The 21,232-nt window shown below is 31.0% G+C and overlaps 1 protein-coding gene across 1 annotated transcript; it reads right to left on the reverse strand.

Moving 5' to 3' along the window:
- Window positions 1-248: 248 nt before the first annotated feature.
- Window positions 249-21,066, reverse strand: LOC139520647 (histone acetyltransferase KAT7-like). Its single transcript, XM_071313480.1, has 13 exons — window positions 20,968-21,066; window positions 17,099-17,198; window positions 16,117-16,575; window positions 14,657-14,739; window positions 14,219-14,305; window positions 13,674-13,880; window positions 12,732-12,929; window positions 9,173-9,262; window positions 8,588-8,728; window positions 7,074-7,167; window positions 5,314-5,460; window positions 4,743-4,849; window positions 249-4,263 (listed from the first exon to the last, which is right to left on the reverse strand). Exons 1-13 carry the CDS (start codon window positions 20,980-20,982, stop codon window positions 4,138-4,140), a joined length of 1,854 nt encoding a protein of 617 aa, XP_071169581.1. The 5' UTR covers window positions 20,983-21,066; the 3' UTR covers window positions 249-4,137.
- Window positions 21,067-21,232: the final 166 nt, after the last annotated feature.

The following is a 21,232-nucleotide window of genomic DNA, read 5'->3' on the forward strand; positions in this document are numbered from 1 at the left end:
TTTCAAATGTCAGTTTGTGTTTGCTACTAAAGAATATATTAGTTAGTAAGTGTTCAAAAGGCTCTTCTGCTGTTAGTTTGGTATTATAAAACAATTGTGGCTCCTTAAAATCAATGAATATCCAAAATTGTTAACCCTTAAAAGTTATTTCACTTTGGGCTTGGCCCTCAGTGAAATAACCTTCTCGTGTTGACATTTTTGGATATTCACCTTTTTAAAGGGCCATAATATATTATTAATAACACAAATAAGAATATGTTGAACATTTTATTTCGGTATGCTCACATGATAGTAATCCACTGATTGCACATAAAATGATACCAATTTCTAAACACATGACAGTAAAACAAAAATAACATGTTTGAAACCTTATATGAAAATATGCCCTTATAGCTATGCAAACCACTACTTAAACAAAATGTATGTATTCATGTCATTCAATATAGACCAGTATTATAAACAAGTTCGAATATTATGATTTACCTTTAAAAATATATTCATATTAATCTTCTGTTGAATATTCATATTAATCTTCTGTTGAATATTCATATTAATTTTCTGTTGAATATTCATATTAATCTTGTTGAATATTCAGTTTTATCTTCTGTTGAATATTCAATTTAACCTTCTGTTGAATATTCAATTTTATCTTCTGTTAAATATTCAATTTAACCTTCTGTTGAATTTTAAGTTTGATGGTTACTGAAACAAAAAGTATATGTACAAGCACGTCCTATTGATACAAAAAAAAGAGAGAAAAATATCTCTGATAACAACATTGTTTTTGCATCCCTGTTCTGATATCCAATATTTCTATTTAAAATTAAACTTACAAACGCTTACTGTTTTTTTTTAGTAGTACCCTTATAACTGTATAAACTTATTTGCAAAAACTATGTTACCTTACTTAACTAAAGAGTAAATATGTGACAAAAGGGCACATTTTGTTTAAGGGTTCTAAACACATTTGTCCTTTTCTTATAATTACATGTATGTATATAATACGATAAATATCCAGTATGTGCCAAAATCAATCATTTATTTTTAATCATTTATTTATTCTGTTTTATTTGACAGAGGCTGTGGAATTATTATTCAAACCAAATTTTTATTGGTTATAAATAATATAGTAGTTATCTGGAATATACTATTCTACTATGAAAGTGAATAAAATATTCATTTTTTTTTTTCAAGAAATAATATTAACAAAGATATATGTCAAAAAAGAATTAGTGAACTTAAATTTTTTAAGAAAGGTTCATCTTTTGACCTCTTGTTATATAAAATAAGCCATATTTCAATAACATAATTTGTAATTGTTCTATCTGTCAGAGCAGCAATTTATCTAAATATTAAATTTAAATTTGATTATTTTAAGACATCTGTAACACAAGGTTGGAGAAAGTTCAGCCCAAGTTCAGTTAAATATCTTTGTTTGGGTTACACTTACATTCATAATTTTAACTTTATTAATATAAAACAGCTTTAACATTTAAAAAATTTATATTGTTGAATGCCAAGAACTATCATACATACTAAATACAATAGGTTCTTGATAAAATGGTCAAGTATATATGACCACCACACAAAATGTTAAGTGGATTTCAATTATTTTAACCCATGAGGCATATATATGACACTATGCAATTCAAGATGGATGCATTTTACAGATAGTTTTATAGTATATATACAATAATGATAGATCGTATCTCTAAATACACAGCACCAAACTGGAATAATTTAGGGTGACAGATGTGATATGAAAGTATCTACATGTATAAATGATGAACATAAATATGTATAAATTGTGTGAAAATATGGTAAAAGTGATTTACAAGATTTACAACATTCAACTGCAAATGCTATCTAAAAATTGAACGTATTTAAAATTCAAGCAATGTTTATCATTACAAGTTATTTCAAAATTCTTTTATTGGGTTATGAAGTCATTTATACATGAAAATGAACACAAATGATTAAAAGGTTGTTTTTTCCAACAAAACAATAATGACAAAGGAAGGCAAAAGATACCGAAGGAACATGAAAATATCTTTTTAAAAATTTCCTCTTCAAAAAGTACACTCTTTAAATTATTTTATTCTAGTTTTCCTGAAAAACAAAACTTAGTTCAAAGTGAACCATAACATGAAGCCTGAATATCCGTTATCGGCCTATTTTATTTACTTTACTCAAAACTAACATATTTATAAAAATTCCCACAAAATAACCTGTTTTAAATATAGTTAACTTAACTAGGAGAAGTAAAAAGATTGGCATTTCAAAAAGGAAGGAGGGAACTTCACCTAGAATTTCACAATAGAAAAGAAAAGGCTTTATTTACTAAAAAAACATGGAAAACTGGAATTCCTACTCCACATTAAAATCATTTTAAAGAAATTTACTTGGGCAAATTAATTTTAAGCACCCAAATTATTGAATATAAAAATAGCAAGTACTCTTAGCATTTTTCACATAACCATGTTCTTACATCTTTTCCATTAAATTTTGTTCTGATTGACAGAATTATAGATCAAGATACATCTGGTCATACATGAAAATGAAAAATAAGTATGTGATAATATGAGGATTACAAGTAATAAATGAAACATAGAACATGGTAAAATTTAAAAAAAAACTTAATTTCATTTACATTCCACTCTAAGTATTTATGTATTATATCGAAAAGTACTCTTGCTTTTAATTTAATAAATAACTCCAGTAATGGGCTTGAAAAGTAATTGCATTCTACAATTTTATTATGAAAATATATTTATAATAATTTCTACGGAAAGCTGGCAGTAGTACTCTGAGATTCGTCTGTAAGCACTGTTCTACTTTTTATAATTGGAAACGAATTCACAGTTTTCAGAATCTAATGCAACCATGGGTAATATCAAAATTGAATATAAAAACTTTGTGACTAGACAATGATGCCCTAAACAAACTAATGATGTAATGATATTTTTTGAAGGAACAATGATATTACCCACAATGCCCTAGATTATGATACAGTCAACAAAATATAAGGTTGAAGAACTATCGGTGACCTTCTGCTGTTGTCTGTTCTAAAGTCGGGTTGTTATCTCTTTGACACTTTTCCTGTTTCCATTCTCAATTTTATTAGATATTTATTGTTATAAAATGTGCTCTGCAGAAATGCATGAATTGAATTATATTAAATCTAGATTGGAAGTTTGCAAGATTGGATAACGAAATCATAAAAAACGTTTATGATCCTTAAAATTCCATCACACATAAAACATATAGTTGAATATTAAGTTTTCTACTAAATATTAACTATTGGCTAGTACCTTTCATCCCAGACACATTCATATAACCATGTACTCCAACACATGAAATTTACAACATAATAAAAATTTAAAGAAACAATCAATATCTGAAGTATTTAAAAAATCAACAATAATTTAAAGCAATTAAAACAAAACAGAACAGAATAATAAGTTTTAGATTCTGAGATTCCCCAGAGACTCAGAAGATAAAGTTTATCAAGACACAAACCACTTTTAGTAAAAATTATAAAATAAAATTGCAAAAGAATTAAAAGTTAATTACCCAAATGTGAAAATTTTACATAACATCAAAATATCTGACAATCCCATTTTTTTTGTTGGAAAATAGATAAATGAATTTTTAATTCCACAAAAATTAGCAGTCCAGTCATTAGTGTGTATCCTATGAAGTTCAGCTGATATCAAAATGATTTAATTTGTTAAGGTTTCTGTTCTGAATAGCATTATTGATAAATAACCAAAATAAATTTTAATGTTTTGGTATAAATTTGATTATGATGAAAGTACTTCCTTTCAATACATAAAATAGTCTCTTCACCTTTCCTATAGACACATCTATTAAATTGAGGTATGTATGACATAGGCTAGCATACTTAGCAAGTTTTTGCTTAGAAGAGCAGATTTAATGAAGATGTTAAAAACAAATAAAAATATCCTCTTCAGTCCTTTAGTTCCTCTGCTTATACATCAACATGCTGAGATTTTCCACCAAATTTCTATAGTTCCATTAAGCTAATATGATCCATCCTTAGCAGGAACAGAATCAAAGCATTCATTCATTATTGATGATCAACTATTGGGATTGAATCTATCACATAAAACTATTTTAGGGTGCTGTTTGAGGCTGCTGTTGTCTCTTTGCATGTGGTGTCCATTTTAAACATGCTGCGTCAATTGTTTTAAAGTCAGTTGGACGTTTCACTTTCTTCTCGATGAAACTATCAATAAGATCCTACCAAAGAAAATAAATGTTAATTTGAAAAAGTATATATGAATTTACTTTACATATTCTAATATCCTTGCTTTTAACCTTCATTTAGATTAGGGGGGGGGGGGAATTTTAATCACTGTAACATTATAAGACTGTAATCAGTTTTAACCAGGTATTCAATGAGTTTAAAACTTTAAATGCTATTCATATATAAAACTAGTACTCCATTCTTAATTATGATAAGAAATTTGTGTAGCAATAGAATCAGCTTAGAGATATAAGTGTGAACACACTCTCTCTTGAAAAAGAAGTCATGATTGATGAATCGTATGTGATATAGTTATACAGAAATCATACATGTAATTAACTTCCTGTAATATTTATTTTTTATTATTCACTCATTAAATTACCTGTGCTAGGATCTTTAATATATCAATGGGGATAGTCTATATGAAGGTAGACATACATGTTTTAACATATATACCACACATTTTAATTACCTGTCTCCTTAAAATTAGATGTTTTCCTTTCCAGTATTTCAACATGCCTAAAGCCTGAAGAGTACTGACAATATCATTGGCATTTATGGCTGTTTCTGTGCTGATATCTGTAATTAACATGTATAATAAAATAGGAATTGCATTTTGAAGTAAACAAAAAAGATTTCTCAATACAACCAAAAAACTGTCAATTTGTATAAAACACAATTATGAGATGTTCTTTTCTTCCAGTAAACTTACAACAAAGCATAAACTTATTTTTTGTGAACACTTAGGTAAAAAAAAAAATGCTAGTTTATACAAATTTAACATGCAGTGATACACTATATCCAAGTGCTTTGCATCCCAAAATCCTACTGAATTACGTAATTTCAATTATAAGGATTTTACAAATATCTAAAGTCAGCTGATACTCAAAACTTCAAAAGATGCACCGCAAATTTCCAGAATCAGCATCAGAGTATGTCAATCATTTTTTAGAGAATACAATTTATTGTTGCAGATCTTCTTGGTAGGCAAGATGTATACACTAATGTATGTATTAGGTATTTGGAATCTTTAAAATACTAACCTTTGATACAAATTTCACTGCCTTTGTATTTGTGGATATATCCTAATAATGTATCTTTCCAGTAACTACGGTAACTAAGAAGACCAAGGTCAGATAAAGGTCTTTCAGGTGATCCTACTTTGTTTTCTGTTTTACTCAATAAATAACCTGAAAACAAAAATATGAGTTCATGAATTGTGCGGTGCCTTAAAGAATTCTGTAATGAATTAATCAGGAAGTACAAACATAATATGCTAAGTTTGTATTTCAGCAAATTGAATATACATTTTTCTTCATAATACAGAGAAATAAATTATTTGTAGCAAAAGTCTTGATATTTTATAAAAGGTTGTTAACTTTACAAGGATCGATAAATATATAGAAATATCTCCAACTTACAAGGAAAACTTTTTGTGACTTGATCTTTGCTTGTACTCCTTAATGTCATATGAATCGTGAAGAAGCAGAAACAAGTGAAACTGCGAGCTACTGCTCACTGATGATACCCCCGCCGCAAGTGGATAATATTAATAGTGTAAAAATATGCAAGTGTTCGGTAAACAGGAAGTTGTCGAGTGATGAATCTGAAAACGCATCACACGGTATAGCTGACTTATATAAATCCTGAAACCAAATTTCAGAAATCCTTGTATTGTAGTTCCTGAGAAAAATGTGACGAAAATTTTTAACTTGGTTATCATGTGTAAAATCATACAAGTGTTCGGTAAACAGGAAGTTGTCGAGTGATGAATCTGAAAACGCATCACACGTTATAGCTGACTTATATAAATCCTGAAACCAAATTTCAGAAATCCTTGTATTGTAGTTCCTGAGAAAAATGTGACGAAATTTTTTAACTTGGTTATCATGTTTAAAATCATACAAGTGTTCGGTAAACAGGAAGTTGTCAAGTGATGAATCTGAAAAACGCATCACACGGTATAGCTGACTTATATAAATCCTGAAACCAAATTTCAGAAATCCTTGTATTGTAGTTCCTGAGAAAAATGTGACGAAAATTTTTAACTTGGTTATCATGTGTAAAATCATACAAGTGTTCGGTAAACAGGAAGTTGTCGAGTGATGAATCTGAAAACGCATCACACGGTATAGCTGACTTATATAAATCCTGAAACCAAATTTCAGAAATCCTTGTATTGTAGTTCCTGAGAAAAATGTGACGAAAATTTTCAACTTGGCTATCATGTGTAAAATCAGACAAGTGTTCCGTAAACAGGAAGTTGTCAAGTGATGAATCTGAAAACGCATCACACGGTATGGCTGACATATATAAATGTTGATACCAAATTACAGAAAGGGTGGATGTGTAGTTCCTGAGAAAAATGTGACGAAAGTTTCATGGGACGGACTGACTGACGGACGGACTGACAGACTGATGGACGGACTGACGGACAGACAGAGGTAAAACAGTATACCCCCCCTTTTTTAAAGCGGGGGTATAAGTATGGCTGACATATATAAATGTTGATACCAAATTACAGAAAGGGTGGATGTGTAGTTCCTGAGAAAAATGTGACGAAAGTTTCATGGAACGGACTGACTGACGGACGGACTGACGGACTGATGGACGGACTGACGGACAGACAGAGGTAAAACAGTATACCCCCCCTTTTTTAAAGCGGGGGTATAAATATCAAAGTATTTTATTTGATATGACCTTTTCCAAGTGGGAAGGCAACCTTGAAACCACAAATGTGGTACATGTATTGCTATCATCGTTTTAAATATACAAAATATGATGAATTACATGCCATACTTACTAAAATCTATTAACATTTTCCCAAAGCCTTGTCTCATGTATTGTGGTAAGGTTAATATACAGGATACATTGTAGTTCAGAAAGGAATTCTTCTCCTGCAAAAGCAAAACAAGTTAAAAAAAATCTGAGTTCGTTTTTAGTATTTTTTATGAAAAAACCCTTCTCTGCAATAATTCAAGTTTTTAAGTTTTTTTACAAGTTGAGATTAATCTATTACATTCCTGTAAGTGTGTACAATGAAATTTTTTTATGATTCAAACATGCGTTTGTTTTCATCAACTAAAAGATTTTTTTTGTACAGAAATATGTGATGAAAATTTCATATGTCATTGCATTTAAGGCGGCTCGCGGGTCTAAATGATTTTTTTTTATTTAATATAGGATTTCTTTATTTTTTTCTATAAATGAACTTTATCTTATGCTTAATAGAAAAATGAAATAAAAAAATGGGGTCACCGTTCATTTACGCTCACAATCTGCTTTCGAAAGAAGCATACATTTTTGTTAATGTCCTTTTTTTCTGTTGAACTAATAGGAAGAATAGCGGTAATATCGAAATAAAAAAAGAACTAAATTACAGAAATCGCTAAAATTTTATAATAATTTAGTTAATGTACTGCTTATTCGAAAACAACAATAAAAAATATAGGTCACCGATGAGTTAAAAAAGATAATTCAATTTTAATGCCAAAAAATGGCATTTTTGCACCAAAGGGAGATAATTTGGAGCTTTTTAAGTGATATCTACATTTTAAAAGTCCGCTGGGCTCAACACAAATTCATTTTTTGGAATGATTTTTGTACCACATGATAAAGTAACAACTACTTAAGGTAATAAATAAAATTTGTAATGAATATTTAATGTTTAATTTTTTTCTGAAAATCTTATACCTGCGAGCCTCCTTAAGATACAAGTTTTCTCTTGCACATAAAAGACACCCTTGTAGATTTTGAAAAATAGTAGGCTTATGCCGCTTCAAGGCAGCACTCGCACCCGCAAAGTGGAAAGGGATTAATATAAGTTGCAAAACTTGTTTCCCAATCCACTATAAATAAATATATTTAAACTAAGATACAAGTTTTTAAAACAGCAAGGCAAACATTAAAGAAATGAAGCATCTCACATTGTATGGCAGCATCAGTTAAAGTTTATAACCATTTAATTTTTATGCTTAATACCATATTTGTAAGGTATGACTTCGTAGTTGTTGTCAGAATTAAAGTGACAGAAATGTGTGACTTATTAACAGATGGATCAGTTTACCCCCTACACAAGATTTGAGGTATAATAACATAGATCTAAAGCATGACGAAAGTTACAACACTGTGAGAAATAACTTACCAAAATATTCAAGTCAAATTTAAGACAAATAATTTAATTTTACTACCAGAATTAACATAAAGAAATAATTTGGTTTAATTATGTTCATCTACATATGTACATCAAGATCAGAGTATACTATATATGATATAAATGAAATACTTTCATAATCAAATGTATATATGTTTACTTACCTTAGAAAAGTAGCCAACAATGTGACAGCCATGTGAATCATTTTCTGTCATCACATAAAACAAAAATGGTTCTACATCAAAATATAATGTTTTGTGGTCTAAAAACAGCTTTGCTAATAAACATAAATTCTGACAATACACCTGAAAGAAAGAAACATGTATGATTTTTTTGCTATCATGCAATATGATATATTTTTGCAATCATGCAATATGATATATTTTTGCTTGATATTTTTTGTTAAGTTCTGTGCAAAATATGCTATTGCTATAAAATACCAAAATTAATGTACATGTATGAAATTATTTCAATAAATATATAAAAGGATATCTATATGTGTTTAAAACTGTCCTGTGCTTCTGGGAAATGTTTTGTTTTTCATCAACTAATGTTTTATATTTGTCATTTCGGGGCTTTTTATAGCTGACTATGAGGTATGAGGCTTTACTCTTTGAAGGTCGTATGGTGACCTAAAGTGGTTAATTTCTGTCTCATCTGGTCTCTTGTGAATCGTTATCTCATTGTCAATCATACCACATCTTCTTTTTTATAATTAAGCCATGAAGATTGTTTTTAGTTACATTTACCTTATTCCTTTTACCATCAACTTCAAACATAGACATATTATTTTTACGATAAATCTCATCTCCTGGCGGATGTCTCCACACACATTTAGCCTGCAAAACAAACTGGAAGTTATTATCTATCCAAAATAAATTATATAAATGATCATATTTTAGACCATTTTACATCTTAAACTTTGTTTTATGACAGGAAGTAAGATCCATCTACAATACTTAATCACTATGAGTATGGATAATTGCAAACAGATGAGAAAATTTTCATTCTTGAAATGTTAGAAATCACCACACATTTTTCATGGCTCATTAAATAAAATTTCTCCTTGAAAAATTTATTAATATTACATACTTCTTTAAAAACATGTAAAAAAAAAATCAATCCAATATTGGCTCTGATAAAGGTCATAAAAAAATCAATCAATTGCATTTCCTAACAATTTAAGGTCAAACAAAATTTACGAAAAAAAACTTATCAAACTTATACTTATGCTAAATCAAAGCGCTGTAAGCGCTGAAGGCAGTTAACCAAAAACCAAGGCAACCGTAATTATGAAAACTGTGGCAATGTTGCCTCAACATTAAACATTTATATATAGTACATTCATGTTTATCTAATGATTTATTTATTAAGGCAAATAATTTATATGTTATCAAGGTTTCAAAAGCAATGCATATACGGTATCAATGTATATTTTTTATGGTGAGTCTGCAGTGGTACAAGTTCCCAATGATTGCAGTTGTTCTACTTGGTAGTTAACCTTGGTTTTATTTGACTGCTAGAAGTTCAATTTGACTTAGTATGAACATGTAATAGTATGAATGGACTGGTTTCCCTGGATAGAAAACTGAGTTTGTGTTCTATAGTACAAAAGTTATGAGACACGAATTAGACAAATGTTCACTACAACAGGGATCAAAGGTGAGGTCTGACTGACCTGCCCATAGTAAATGTAAATGATTTGTTATTTTGTCCCATACATATGAATATATATAATTTAGGGGTGGGGATCTCAACGGTTTTCAAGTTCTCAAACAGGTAGGGATAGACAGCCCAGCCCCCCCCCCCCCCACCCCGCTTTTTTGGAAAAAAATTGGTTGCTTATATAGGGAATCACTGAAGCGTGACTGGAGCGGCCCCTCTTAGGTCAGTAAGTGGGCCCCACTTATAAAAATTTCTGGATCCGCCACTAGGGGTAGGGTGACCCTAGGGACTTCCCCTACATTTCATTTTATTTGTTATATTGTGCCATACATGAATATATATGGTTTAGGGGTGGGGATCTCATTGGTTTCCAAGTTCTCAAACAGAAGGGGGAGGGTGGCCCAAGGGACTCCCCCTATATTTCATTTAATTAGTTATATTGATCCATACATGAATATATATTGTTTTGGTGTGGGGATCTCCACCGTTTCCAAGTTCTCAAACAGGAGGGTTGGGATGACCACAGGGACTTCCCCTATATTTCATTTGATTTGTTATATTGTCCCATACATGAGTATATATGGTTTAGGGGTAAGGATCTTGACCATTTCCAAGTTCGCAAACAGGAGGGTGAACAGTGACCTCAGGGACTCCCCCTATCTTTCATCTGATTTGTTATATTGTCCCATACATGAATATATATGGTTTAGGGATGGGGATCTCGACCATTTTTAAATTCTAAAACAGGAGGGGTGGGGTGACCCCTAGCAACTCTTCCTATATTTCATTTGATTTTTCATATTGTCACAAACATGAATATATATGGTTAAGGGGTGTGGATCTCGACCGTTTCCAAGTTCTCAAACAGGAGGGGGTGGGGTAACTCCAGGGACTCCCCCTATATTTCATTTTTTATTTATTATATTGTCCTATACTTGAATATATGCAGGGGCGGATTCAGACGGGGGAGGGTTGCGGGCTTGCACCCCCCTTAAATTTGCAAAGCATGGGTTGTTCTCAGCTTAATAAAGAATATTCAGAGAATTTTACCTCAATTTTTTTTTTAGCCTTGCTCTGCTCAGCGAAAATTTAAGTTTGCGCCCCTCCTAACCTAAAATCCTGGATCTGCCCCCTCATATGGTTTAGGGGTGGGGAGCTCGACCGTTTCCAAGTTATCAAACAGGAGGGGGTAGAGTGGTCCAAAGAATGCCACCTATATATATAATCATATGATTTACTTACATTAAGGTATATATATAATATAGTTGCATTATTAGTGAAAATAAAGAATGAAACTTTTAGCTACCTTAATTGACCCTTCAAAATTGAGAAGTAACAAATAACCCCTCGAAATTGCAGTAAACTTTACACTTTAAAAGCATCACACATGCATTATCATCATTTATCATTTATAAAGAAAATTTAGACTGTGACCATGAACATGTATATTGTTAGATATACTGTTCCCAGCTGTCACGTTGTATTGGATTTTTAAATTAAAATTTGTCAAAAAGTAATTTTGAGTTTCTGAATAAAATATTTTTCTGCTTTTTCTTTCTTTTACATATATCTTTTGGTTTACAATACTAGTGTTTATATTCATTTACCATGCATAGATGTATTTTTTCACCTGCCCCTTGGATTTATTTTGTAAATGATCGCCAAACCCGGAATTACCCTTATCCACTTCCGTAATCGGATCCGAGTTTGTAAAATTTTGTCTTCACGGCCGCCATTGTTATGTGTTTACAATGTTGTTTTTGTCAATCAGATACGATTTTACTCGAATTTATACAATATTTGTCGGCGATTTTCTGTATAAAGCTAGCGGTTGAACAAAATGAACATCGCCGTCATGAATAATAATGATAAAAATAAGTTTTTAGCTCGTTTAATTGGAGACTTTGGTGAACATGGTGAAAAGGTTTGCAAAGTAATTTCTTATTTTCTTTCAAATGTAAGGTGACTACGTCGGGCCGTAGCTAGAAACCAACTATCCTAGTCGAAATTCCGCTTGCAAAAGTGGAAGGTCGCGGACCTCGGACCACCGCTAATTTGCACACCTGCCTCCAAATTGAAAAGCTACGAAAATTTCTTTTTCTAATTTGAAATTGCCGCCAACAGCATGAACAGTTGAACTTATTATATAATAGACTACTGACGTAGTTGTACTACGTATTGATGAAAAACAATATTCCTACAACTTTTGTCATTTGGGAAATCTAAACTACTTGTCTTAAGAGATTTTCGGCGATTAAATATTTCATACTATTGTTCTTTGACATCTTAGCTAAAAGCACAAGTCATAATGAACTACACAAGGATTCTTAATAAGCACTACTTCCTATGTGTAACTTTAAAACTTTTGGATAAATCGACGATCATTTAAGGTTTTTCTGGTCATTTTTTTTGTAATCCAGATTAAAAAGTATTAAAAAAGTGTTCAATTAGTTATAAATAACATAGTAGCAAGCTAGATAATAACAATGGCAAGTATTTCAGGATTTATTGGGTAGAACACAAATCTAGGGTGCTCGCATAATGCAGCTTAACTGCATAAAAAATCCATTACAGTTACTTTTTACACTAAAGCATGTGATTAAAGGAAAAAGGGTAGATTTGTAACAAGAGTATTTTACTTACCATATGTCGCCTTAAAATTGTGGCCGTTTTCATGTATTTGAGACAAAATTCACACAGATATATTTTAGGCAGTCGAGCATATTCCTCTGGGTAAGGACTAGCATACCATGTCGTCATTTCAAACCTTCCAATCTCTAACTTCTTTATTCTGTATTCTGAGAGATCGCTTTTAGTATAGTGTTGTGTTATTTCATGTTCCTGGAAAGTAAAAATATAGAAATTAAAACCTTTAAAAAATATAAATTCGAACATATGCATTTCGATGTTACAAATCTGTTTTTCTATCATTTTGACTTTTCATTTTTAAATTTTTTTCTAATATGTGTAATAAAAACACCAGTCAAATAGTCCAATAAAAATTGTCAGCACTTAAGGAATGTTTGTCAGTTATACAGTGTTTTCTACATTACTTTCCATAATCATGAATTGTAATCATATTGTCAAATAATTTAGTTTTGGATGTAACACGTCTTCTGATTGGCTGACGTTATTTTGTTATGAGCCCACAGACATAATTCAGTCATGTGACCGTGACGTCATCAATTTTTTTTCATGGTTTTCTACGGTTTAAAATGGAGTTTAGAATTAAATTATAAGAAATGACTGTAATATTTTTTCTGTCTATTCGAAATAACATAAAAAATGTGGTGCACACTGTTAAATAACCCGCTACGCGCGTTATTCAGTGTGCACCAAAATTTTTATGTTATTTCTTCATAGACAGAAAAAATATTGCGGTCATTCCTTAAATGTAAAGTTAGGATGCAATATGTTTCTTTTAAAATGCAAGCTGGGCTGCATATTTGGGTAAAACAAAACGTTTAACATGTTTAAACCATAGTCACCAAAGCCTTTGTATTGAAATTCAAACAGATCATTGGATCTTGTCAGCCTTACGAATAAATAACTCCTTTTTACATAACTAATAAAATGTATAACTACCAGTACTTCACAGGCCTTTGCCTGCGCTTCCCTAAACAACTTGAGATCAAAGTCTGATGCCAGGCCTTGCAGCAATGGTTCTCTAGCTCTCTCATACGTGTCTTTGTATTTTCTGTGTTCAACTTTGATATCTTCTGGTATATCTCCAAACTTTTGTCTCATCCCTCGAATTTTGATCACTTTGACTTTCTGTTCATCTGTTTGAACCTTCATATAAAAAATATATGTAACTTGAATTATTGTTTGAAATAAGCATAAATTGTCTCAATGATACCTGTTATTTGAACAGAAAATGCTTAATCACCTATAGCTAAAGCAACATAAGTTATTGGCATATCATTTTACATACTTTTATTTACTAATTACATTTAAAAGGACTTAATTTATATATCTGTCACAAGTTCTTCAGAAACATTTTTCTTTACAAGTGTCTTTCTGCTAAAATATGAATAACATATATTTATGTCATATGAATATACCAAATTAAAAATTGACAAGAACATCAAAATACAAACTTACTAATATCAAAATGTAACAATACTAACCTTCCTTCTAAAATCTCTTTTATCTTGTAATGATTCCACTATTTTCACCCTGTCTAAAATATTCTTCTGTCTTTCTTCATATCGACCCTAGGAAGTAGTTTAAATATTATTTGTCTTAGAAATCAAATAAAAAAAAAATCTTCATGCTGATTTACTTGTTTAATTATGCATCATTTCATGTTGTGAATTAATCTTTGCTTTATTTTCACTTCTTACTTTCATATATTTATTTGATGCTACATGTAATGTTTTCCATAGAAATTCAAAATAGAATTCTGGTACTACTTCTTAAGATTTAAAGGGATCTCTTTTTAAAATTAAAAGAGAATTAGTATAACTTTACAGAGCAGAACTCACGAACTTCCAGAGCTTCAATGTTCAATTGTTATATTTTTGCTGTTTTATCTTAAATATAATTCAAATATAAATAATACTTACTTTACATTCATCTGCTGTTGTATTGTGGTAAAGGGGACAGGAGGCTAATGTTCTGTGCCTATCATGTCTTCCTGTTAAGTGACCTAATTAAAACAATTAAAAGATAAAGTAAAGACCATTAAGTATCACACAGTCCTCAGTGGAGTTATTTATCATCATTTATTTCGAAAAGAAAAGTAGTTGAATTAAAACTCATTACACAATCTTCATAAAGAACAGGTGTTTTTTTGTGTCGAACTTACATCATACATTCATCTGCTGCTTGTAGAAGCAATGTATTACATTTTTGGCACTAGAATTGCATAGCATTTAATATTAAAGAACAAAAAAATTTAATGATCATGTGACATAAAACACAGTCAATAAGGGTACTGCTAGGAAATCATGCATGTACACCAATAAATTGTATTTTCAAGTTGTACTTGAATAATGGATACTACAGTACACTCATGATGTCTCAGTTACTTATCACTTTTGCTGATCATTTTCAATAGAGTGCTAGTGATGGTGTAACAGTACATTCAACAGATACTGTGAAAGTACTTTTATTCGTGAGGTACCAATTTTCGTGGTTTTCGTGGATGACTTTATCCATGAATTTATGTGTCCAACGAAATAAAACAACCATTGTCTAAATCAAGACATGGAAAGATCCCTATCGGTAGGTTTGACTACTGATATGATCTAGAGAAAATATTGAATAAAGCCAAATCTGAAAATACTTTAAATGCAGTCACAGAACTACAACCGCATGCAGGAGTACACCCATTTAATCTTTAATAACCTAAACTGTACAACTTTTGATCTTTTAATTCTAATAAAAAATATTTTTTATCATTGAAAGTCAGATTTCCGGTATTGATATGCTAGTCTGATAAAGTGCTCATATTATATCCTCATAGTTCTCGTACATATGGGAAATAATAATTTCCTGCTGGGCTTGATTTTGATAAGAATTATTTGACAATTTAAGATACGTTTACTGTTTTCTTTAGGTGGCATGTTTATGGCCCAATTAACACCTTTGATGGTCATTAATCTGTTGATCACTTTATCATGGCCATGGGTTAATTAGTGTTATCACTACAATTTACACAGGTCAATGTTAACTTTGCAATTTCCTTCAATCCAGACTATTTGTAACCTTCTTTTCTAAAGGCTTTAATTTTTCATTTTCTTTTTTTTAGAAAACTAAAATCCACGAATTTAAAAACGAAAGAACATGTAAATATTGCTCAAACCACGAAATTTGATACCCACGAATTAAAGTACTTTCACAGTGTATATAATAAATAGTATAAAATCATTGTGTAACCTTAGAATAATTGTCTTGTCACCTTGAATCACAAGTTATTCAGTGATTCACTCAACACAAGCAAGAGTGATTATTAACTAATTTGTTTGTGTGTTAATTGTGTTTCTAAAAAACGTCATGTACATGTACTAAGTTGTGTATTTACCTGCAGAGTCACAGCCAGGTAATGGACATTTTGCATTACTTTCATTGTAATCTAATGATGGTGTAGGTCTTTTCTCTGTCCATATTGACAAGAATCCATCTTCTGCTGTCATTTCAATGGTACGCTTTTTATCTCCATGTTTCCCACTCTGTTTCCCTTTACTGGATTTAGAGTGGTGTTTTCCTTTCCCAAGTCTTTCACCTTTACCACCACGTTCAGATTTACCGACATTGTTTTTATTTTGTTTCCCACTTTTGTTCACTTTTTCTACCTTCACATCACAGTCAAGTGTTTGCTTAGCAGATTTTATTTCTTTTTCTGGGCTTTGAGATTTTTGTTTTCCTTTCACTTTTTTTCTTTTCGGTGACAAAGTTTGTACTTCCGATTCTGATTCAGATGTTGAGGTATCAAGTCTCTTTCTTTTCTTGACTGGTGTCAACTCTGTAAATGTCTTCAAATCTGCAAATAATCACATGTACAGACGTACTGTTTATCTATAAATATCAAACAAGTATTTACTTCAACTGTATACATGCTCTTAATCCAAAGGCCGAAGTAAATTAACATTATGAATTTGGTAATCAAAAACTCAATATCATTATGAAACAACTTTGATGCTCAGCTTCCTTCTAAGACCTTCTTGAATTAAGATTTTATAGAGTCAATATACATTGTATATTATTTCAGATCCATCCTGTTCATGTGGTGCAAAGTGTGAAGAATATTATCACTTCTTTTTTAAATGTCCTATTATGCTAATAAAGAAGTATACTTTCAATAATCTGGACTGCTAAGCTTATTACCACAGAACTGTCTAAATTTGATCATCACCTGTGGTCATATAATATTATTTTATATAATACATTTATATGTGACTTTTATTTATTATGTGTGATAAACAAGTGTCTAATCCCTTCTGCATATTTAAGCAAATAAAATATGTTAACATAGCATTTCCTAGATGAAATCTGAATTACTGTACCTGGCGCTGATCTTCGTGTAACTCTTGATGTTGGTTCAGAATGCTCACTCTCAGAATCACTTGGTTCACTTTCAGCTTCTTCGGTCACCTCTTTTGTATGCTAAAAACAAATGATGTTAACAGAGATAATATACATGTATCAACTCAAACTGTTTAACATTGTAAAATTTATCTTATCCCCAAATGTTTTCACCAATTCATTAACAAACACAGAGGCATAAAATAGAGTCACTGAATTTTAATGTGCGTATTGTTATGCGTTTACTTTACTACATTGGTTAGAGGTATAGGGGGAGGGTTGAGATCTCACAAACATGTTTAACCCCGCCGCATTTTTGCGCCTGTCCCAAGTCAGGAGCCTCTGGCCTTTGTTAGTCTTGTATTATTTTAATTTTAGTTTCTTGTGTACAATTTGGAAATTAGTATGGCGTTCATTATCACTGGACTAGTATATATTTGTTTAGCGGCCAGCTGAAGGACGCCTCCGGGTGCGGGAATTTCTCGCTACATTGAAGACCTGTTGGTGACCCTCTGCTGTTGTTTTTTTTTTTTTTTTATTTAGGCGGGTTGTTGTCTCTTTGACACATTCCCCATTTCCATTCTCAATTTTATTATCAAGAGGGATTTACTCTTTGCACCTTAACACCAATTCTATGGCTATGGTCGGATCATTTATTTTCACAAACACTTTTATAAATTATACTCTTTCTAGTTTGTTTGTTACCTTGTATGGCTAGTAATATCTTTAGACATATGTAATATAAATAATCTTAGTAATCTGACTGCATTGTCTAATAGACAACTTTCAAGTTAGATGCATTTCTGTTAAAAAAAACATCATTTGTGCATTTAGAGGCATCATCACTTCCATTCAAATGTTGAGCAAGTGGTTGCAAAAATATGATGCTAATCACTAATGTTGTAATAGCTCATGCCCAATCCCTTCTGATGCTTTTACAAATGAAAATCTAAATATGTTTAAACCAACTGATTTTCCATTTCTATTGATAATTTGAACACAATATACAATGTAATTACTCTGAATTATCTACAGATATACATGTATATATATATATATATATACAAAGATCATACATGTATCTCCTCCACTTTATTGGACTTAACTTAAATAAGGAAACATTCACTTAGAAGAAACTCTAATTTCCTTGTTTCTATATAAAAATATTTAAATATCAGAATTTCTTTAAATTATACAAAGAATAAGATGTATACCTGTATTTCAACTTCTAAAGTCAATACATATGAAGTTACATTTTTTTTAAGATAAAAAGAATGTTTGAGGTTTCTGGCCAAAGAAATGTAGGGAATATTTAGTACATACATGTACAAATGTAGGATAGGATTGTTTTGTTTTTTTAAGGGACAGGAGTTAGAAGCCAAATCATATTGTGTCTTCACTGAGTTTAGTTCTATAATATATTGTTCAGTCTTCAAAATTAGAACAGGAAGGACAGGACATACATGTACCCTGTAAAATATATTTGTTTCTGTCGAATTTTGTCAATTTTTAAATATATTTCTAAGAAAAATTTGAAGAATCATTAATTCGGTCCTGTAAATGCCAAACCCAAATTTATTTGACTATTGTTTCACTGGCATTAACCATTTGTATCTATCCAAGGGCATGAGACAACGATATAAAAGTATTTAATCAATTCTGTATTTTTATAGAACAAGTTAAACATGCAACAGTTACAAGAACTGATATGTCATACATATGAGTAATTATTGTAAATGACATATCCATGTATATATATGGAAAAGGATCTCAAGTTACAGGATAACAGTACATTTTTGTACTAGTACAGTACCCAGTATTACGTACTTGGGGGACATATTCTTCCCTCCCCATGCCGCTAAAGTTATATTTGCTTAAGAGCAATAAAAACACATCCATTTCCACAGCACGTTTATTTCAAAGAGCCAGATAACGTCACATGACAATATGCATCATTATACAAAGGGACACAACGCTCACGACTTAACTACAAAACACATACGACCATACAATACATATAACACCAGGTGCAACAAATGTACAAAGTCTGTAATTAAATTTACTATCTTTTAGCTTGAATATTGAACAGAAATAAAATTAAGTAGATTTACTAAAATTTGAAGGATCCATAAACATGTCTATTCAAAGGGTGTAGGTCATTTCTGGAATCATGTCTTTCATCCGAAAAGATCCTCAATTTCGAACGCTTTTATGGCGTCATTTACCAGATAGAAGCACGCCTCTATCACTGCTTTATTTAAAGTTTTCAGCACTTTCATAATCATCATTCTGTGGGGTAGTATAGAAATATTTAATGTTTCGTAAGTACATAATCGTGATTTCTGTATGACTGAGGGAGGGTGACCATCCTTTTAGATTTTAATTTCCCAAATATTTTGTGCAGTATAAAATAAAACTTTTTCACCCCTTTGCTCAACATGAGTTCAAAATTTCTATGCATACATTTTTGTCAAGTCACATGACAGATTCCTAAAACTTTTAAGTTTTATAAAATTTGGTGCTATTCTTAAATGTACATGTTTATATAGTGGATGACTATCTGAGTACATTTGTAAATGGTCCAAACTCCTAATTTCTTTTATCTGGGAAGTGAATATAATGTCCTTATTATACTCAAAACAGTATTGCTCTCTTACATTGTCTTAAATGGCAGTCATGAACCATTTAAGAAATAACCCAAAACCAATGTACATGATTTAGAGGGCAACAAGTACACGTCTGAAAAGCAATTGAAATTTGGCACTTAAAAAAAGTACAATGGAAAATCTGTACTCAAGATATAAAGGGGAAATAATTGGGTTACCATTCCATGACAGTTTTCTAAGACTTTACAAGACAGAAAAGATGAATACAATCATGTTAATCCTCCAGGTCATTATACATTATTAAATAATTTATTATTGTGTTTGAGTTAACTGTACTGCAATAAAACACAGTTTGTTTTACTTGTTTTTGACAAAATGACAACCACTTTTTTCAGCTTTTACAATTCTGAAACACTTTCTTAGAATACATCTTATTGCTATTTGCCCACCATTTCTTGACATCACAATGCTTCCTGTAACATTTTGACGTCACAATACAAAAATCTGACAATGGAAAAGACTAGTGGTTGTTGTATGAACACCAATAGTTCAGGCGGGTGACATTTTCAAATACTGACAAGGTGTATCGACTTGGTCTTTATACCATTTTCATTCAATGGGGTGTCCAGACAGATAATTGTGTGCCTTGAAGGCATACAGATGTTTCTCTCTCATTGAATACTGTCAGAATTGGTATCTTCCACGTATATACACATGTACATACAGATACAGAAGGTGAGAATGCATCTTATTGTGAAAATCCTGTTAAGGTACATGTACATTGACATAATTCTGTATCTGTATGGGTACGTCATAGCTACACATGTACCAATTCTGGCATTTATACAACAGGGTGAAGGCATCGTCGATTTACTGACGTTTAGTGAGAGCAGATCTAAAGCTCTCTACGCTTGTTGCGCGCACAATAGAATAGTGTCTTCAAGATGGTTCCAGTCAATTATTGTTCTTGGGAATTTTGTTACACAATTATTAAACAGACATGATTCTTAATATCAAATGTTCAAAGATATTTCATATTCAATAATTTAATGAAATTTTCTTATGGCAATATAGTAAACTAACTGAATCTGGACTACATTATAACACAATTTTTGCTGAGAGATCAATTTTCCATTTGATCGATCGATCATAACTCACCATTTTATTGCGCTTTACAAGAAAATATTTATGAGATAAGGAAGTATTAAGACGAAGCTTCTATTTCCTTGTTTTATGACCTTTACCTTTCGCTTTGGCATTTTCTTTTTGGGGAAAACATCGAATGTTTCAAAACATAAACAATCCAAAACTGTTCGGCCGCTAAAATTTACTTCCGGTTCTGAATAATCTATCTTAAAACCAATAATATATATTAGAGTTGCTGTACTAATATGTGAACCGGTAAATTACATTTGATACACAATTTAATAAGAATAAGATTTAAGTTTTCAAATTTTATAAGACTTATGTGCAGATATTATGATTATGAAAATGTAAAAATCAATGGAA

This window comes from Mytilus edulis, chromosome 4, assembly GCF_963676685.1.
Source record: "Mytilus edulis chromosome 4, xbMytEdul2.2, whole genome shotgun sequence".
NCBI lineage: Eukaryota > Metazoa > Mollusca > Bivalvia > Mytilida > Mytilidae > Mytilus > Mytilus edulis.

Coding starts and splice junctions, on each gene's coding strand:
- LOC139520647 (XM_071313480.1), bottom strand. Junction 8,729..9,172: donor TTGATGGTAAAAGGAATAAG/GTAAATGTAACT, acceptor TCTTTCTTTCAG/GTGTATTGTCAGAATTTATG. Junction 4,850..5,313: donor CAGTGAAATTTGTATCAAAG/GTTAGTATTTTA, acceptor TGTTAATTACAG/ATATCAGCACAGAAACAGCC.